Raw genomic sequence first — 4,679 nt, forward strand, 5'->3', positions numbered from 1 at the left:
AAAATTAAAAGATAAAAATATCAAAATTTACTATATTTCTGGTAACCAATAAAATATTATTATCTTTTAGTATACAACAGAACTCAAGTAATATTACTGATAATTAATTAATATGGTTTAATATTCTTGAAAAGTTGTTCAATTGAATTTTTTTTTGGGTATTTAATATTCAAGTTTTTTTTAAAAAAATAAAAATAAATTACACTATGGTTTCTTATGTGGTTTAGTATGTTTAAATAATGCTTAAACGATTTTTTATTAAATAAGTTGACACCATGCAGATGTTGTTACATGTTTAAACATATATACTTTATAAACAATTTAATAAATGTTATATATAGTTAAACAATTCAATAAATATTATATTTGTGAGTATGCATCCGAATATGTGTGTTTAATTAATGAATTATTACTAATCAATCCCATACGTGAATTATGTTATTTTGCTTTGACAATTAAGGATAAAAAATTGTAATGTTTGTGTCGTCGTGTGTATGTTAAATTATTATTATTGTCATCGTAATTTACTTATGCTTGATTTCGATCTATTTGAATTCTAAATCATCACTATTCAATAAGATTCTAAATGACATTATATTATTACAAAATATTATATATTTAAACTAAAATTTAAATCAAAATTTCAATTCTAAACAAAACGAACCCCATTATTTTCCATAATCATGTGGCATTCAGGTCACGTGGCCAATTATTACCAAATTTTCAAATAATTAAGTGAAATATACATAATTGAATATAATTCATCATACAATAAATGTGATAATTGAACATAATAATAATAATAATAATAATAATAATAATAATAAATAGTTTTGTAACTTTCTAATGCCTCCAGGCCTGTCACATATCATTCGTCTAGTGTGACTTATCTTGTCGGACCTTAGTATTACGTTCCGGAGTTTACTCAATAGGCAGTTTCAATAGGGATGCGAATTTTCACATCATAAACAAATATAAATAATAATAAAATTACAATTTTGAATCACCTAGAGAAGAAACATATACTTTTGGTGACAAAGCTGAGCCAAATTTTCGAATCATGCCTATTTTTGCCCTATCTAATATCGAAAAATATCATATGATTAAACAGACATTTTCCATATAAATCAATGACACAATGTTGAACCAAATTCTAAATTCAGCTAATGCATTTGACAAATTGATCAAGAACAGCTTTCCAAGTAACCGTGACATGAAAGCATCACAAGCTTAGCTTAGTTATTGACAAAGTGAGTAAGACAAAACGATACCAAAAATCTAACAAGATCCAGCACGGATTCCTACCTTTATGTTTCAGGTTTAGAGACCTGAAGATAAACCATTTGTGTGTATCCATTAAATACAGAAGGGTCGAGTTCCGACAATCCGAGCCTCCTAAACAACCCGTACCTGCCGTCTTCCACGACGGGAGCTGGTGCGCGCGCCGGATCGTATCTTGTCTGGTGGGTCAGTGAGGGCCCCGCAACGGGAGGTAGCTCCCAGTAAACGTCGAGAATCGACTCCACGTACAAGCTGTTCCGGAAATGATCGGCGTACGAGATTGGCTTGTTGCTGTGGTTGAAATCGTCACGCATCTCACCTCTTACACCCCACCACGATTCTGCAGGTCCACACAGCTCGTCTATGTCGACTGCCTTGTCCCAGAATTTCCTCCTTCTGTGTCTTATTCTAGCTTCGTCGCTGTCTTTAAAGCAACTGTGCCCACCACCTGGGTCAGTGAAAGTCATTTTCAGACACAATAAAAAGGTAAGGATGTATATATGTATAATTAAAATTTTGCAAACGTCCATGGATGAAAAATGAAGCAAATTTCTGCTCATAGGAAGTTCTTAGGCAGAAAGAATAAGGTAGAGGCTATGTTTTAACTATAAAACAAAAAACAAGGATCAAGCATCACTATATACATCCAACTGAAAGTTACAAATTTTAGGTTCCAAAGATAAAATAAAGGAGATCGCCATAGAGAGAGAAAAGTGAAGGAATAAGGTTAGTGATATTAGCTTTGGACCAGTTATTTATTTGTTCGGGTTAATTTGATAAAAACAATAAGCATTTGCTTCTCCAGATTCACCACCAATTGTCATTCGATGATCATGCATGTATAGAAGTTCTCCAAATTCAAAAGTATATAAATCCATGTTGAACTTGACACCAAACTTAAGTTGCCTAGCAAAAGCCTTACGACTGGGCTATGTCTGTTTCAAATTTTACTACTCGACAAAAACCATACACTTGAACAGTTACCCTCAGCCATTGCATTTCATATAGTCAATCAGTCACCAAAAGAACATGGAAAACACAAACAACAAAAACCGGAAAAAGATATCAAAATAAAAAGTTCAAAGGAATAATAAAAGCATGCCTAAAACACATTAGAACTCCCAAAGCAGGCATCTCAAGGTGAACATTCATATTCAAGACTAGATGGCTGCAAAAGACAATGCCCAAACACAATATAATCTTACAAACCTGTTATGATCAACAAATAATGATCATTGATCGCTTCTATTGAACTATCAATGATTTTTTCTTTTTTCTTTTTTTAAAATAACGACTTATATAAGCTAAGATATTATTGTAACAGGCCATATTATGAAATGAAAATTTACTCATGAGGAACTCTTGTTATCTATACCAAGCAAAACAGCCCCATAAGAGAACGCGCAGAGCCTTTTGGAGTCCTAAGATAGAAAATAAGTACCACTGATATGCAAGTTACTACACGGTAGAAACAGAACCCATAAAATTTCGATATCCACACATACAGTTTAAGTTTTCCTTTTCAACCTTGGTATAACAGCTAGTTGACTACAAAAAATGTGATGCATATTAGCCAGTGACAAAACTTGGTGGAAACTAGAGCAGAACACATACCTCTTATATAAAACTGATCACAAATTTGCCTCAATGAATAATGATCCCCAGTTCCAGTATCATAGTTGTCCTCAAAAATTAGATGGCTGAAACCAGCTTTAAGCGCCTGCTTTAATCTATTCATTAATGGATCAAGTTACATCAGCAACATTTAATAATTTTGAATTAATAAAGAGGTTTATGTTATGCATTTGAGAAGAGCATTCATTACCTCTTTAGTTCATTTTGGTGATCATCAAAGAAAATAAGTACCCTACTTCGATCTTTAATTCCATGTTTTCTCATCACTCTTTCCCAATCCATGCTCCCAAAATCCACAAAATCCTTTCCAGCAATGTAGGTACAATTCTCATCAACATAAGCTGGCCCCTTCTTAAGGTACTTCTCAGGATGTCGAGGCGAAAGAGACACAATAGGCGTATCGGGCATCGCTTGCCTCAAAACCCACGTTGAATGCCCTTTAAAAGCACCACTCTCAATCATCAAATCCGGCCTCAACCATCTCGCCATAAACCATAGTCCAAAACTGTGGTCAAACCCCATCCCATACATGTTGTTCTTGATCGGTCGGGTTTCATAAATCGGCACAAACTCCTCAAGACCTTGAATCAAATCCTTGGATGTCCATTCCACAGTTTTTCCATGTTTCGATCTGCCTTTTGATAAGGATAAGCACTACATGAGTAGATAAATTGATGGAAGTTGACACACCAACAAAACCTCATGTAACAATATAAATGCATACTTAAAAAAACTTTTGCTAAACTTCTGTCCACTCTAAGAATTTAAACTCAGAGCATTATACTGCAAATTTTACACCCAAAAGAACACTGGCATTTCTAGCAAGCAAGGAATATTATAGTCTAATAGCAAGCGAATGCATAGATCCCATGCATCAACGAGTGAAATTTTCTTCAACAATCATCATTAAAAAACTATTCAAACCGGTGTCTAGTTAACTACAACATACATCAATTAGAAACACGGATCACAGCTTAAAATTTTGCAACAAGGACTCGTGTACGGATAAAATGCCAGCATTCGACTTCTAAATCCAAATTCCCTAAGCAACCTCAAAAAAAAAACAAAAAAGAACAAGACTTACACCAGGGAACGCCTAGGGCTCCGAAATCCGTCTCGAGTCCGTCAAATCCGAAAAACCTCATTCGCGAGATATGATCAGCGGAGGAGGCGGAGATGCAAACCAAATCTCGGGAGCGAACAATTACAGAAGAGATAATGACAAGAGCTAGGGCGATAGCAATAATTGGCCAGAAATAGCCGGATCTGATGAAGCAATTGGTGAGGCGAATAGCGAGGGAGATGTGCTTGCGAGTCTTGGAGTCGTCGCCGGTATGATCTCCGGCGTGATCTTCGGGAGCTCCGACGTCGTGCGGCGGGCGCCGCGTGGGGATTGCTCTTTCGAGCATTTTTGGTCGGTTCTGCACTCACTCACTCGCTCACTCTCCACCGCGATTTTCCGCTTTGGGGTTTTAAGAACAACCTTCGTTTCTGCGTTGCATTTAATCAAAATTCGTTATGTTTTTTAAACGGCTAATCGGAAATAAATCCTAAAAGAATAGGAGTATTTGATATTCAGACCCATAGATTATTAATAATGGACTTTCTATTTTCTGTTTTAATTTTTCCCTCCACGTCATCCATTATTTATCATTTTATTTTCTGAAAATATAATTATATATTTTAATTTTATTTTAAATTTTAAATTTAAAATTTTATAATTTTATAATTTTAATTAAATTATATTTATATTAATCTATAAT

The 4,679-nt window shown here is 34.5% G+C and overlaps 1 protein-coding gene across 1 annotated transcript; it reads right to left on the reverse strand.

Moving 5' to 3' along the window:
- Positions 1-1,139: 1,139 nt before the first annotated feature.
- LOC127255032 (uncharacterized) lies at positions 1,140-4,425 on the reverse strand. Its single transcript, XM_051280454.1, has 4 exons — positions 4,001-4,425; positions 3,107-3,551; positions 2,896-3,011; positions 1,140-1,729 (listed from the first exon to the last, which is right to left on the reverse strand). The coding sequence occupies exons 1-4, from the start codon at positions 4,323-4,325 to the stop codon at positions 1,308-1,310; spliced, it is 1,308 nt and encodes a 435-aa protein (XP_051136411.1). The 5' UTR covers positions 4,326-4,425; the 3' UTR covers positions 1,140-1,307.
- Between the last annotated feature and the right edge of the window lie 254 nt (positions 4,426-4,679).

The sequence above is a fragment of the Andrographis paniculata genome, unplaced genomic scaffold (genome assembly GCF_009805555.1).
Source record: "Andrographis paniculata isolate CXL003 unplaced genomic scaffold, ASM980555v1 Contig52END, whole genome shotgun sequence".
NCBI classification, from domain to species: domain Eukaryota; kingdom Viridiplantae; phylum Streptophyta; class Magnoliopsida; order Lamiales; family Acanthaceae; genus Andrographis; species Andrographis paniculata.

Excerpts from the sequence above, each read along its gene's own strand:
- LOC127255032 (XM_051280454.1), bottom strand. The coding sequence starts at position 4,325 with ATGCTCGAAAGAGCAATCCCCACGCGGCGCCCGCCGCACGACGTCGGA. Across the intron at positions 3,552-4,000 it reads AGCCCTAGGCGTTCCCTGGT|GCAGATCGAAACATGGAAAA; the intron begins GTAAGTCTTGTT and ends CCTTATCAAAAG. Across the intron at positions 3,012-3,106 it reads CACCAAAATGAACTAAAGAG|ATTAAAGCAGGCGCTTAAAG; the intron begins GTAATGAATGCT and ends ATTAATGAATAG.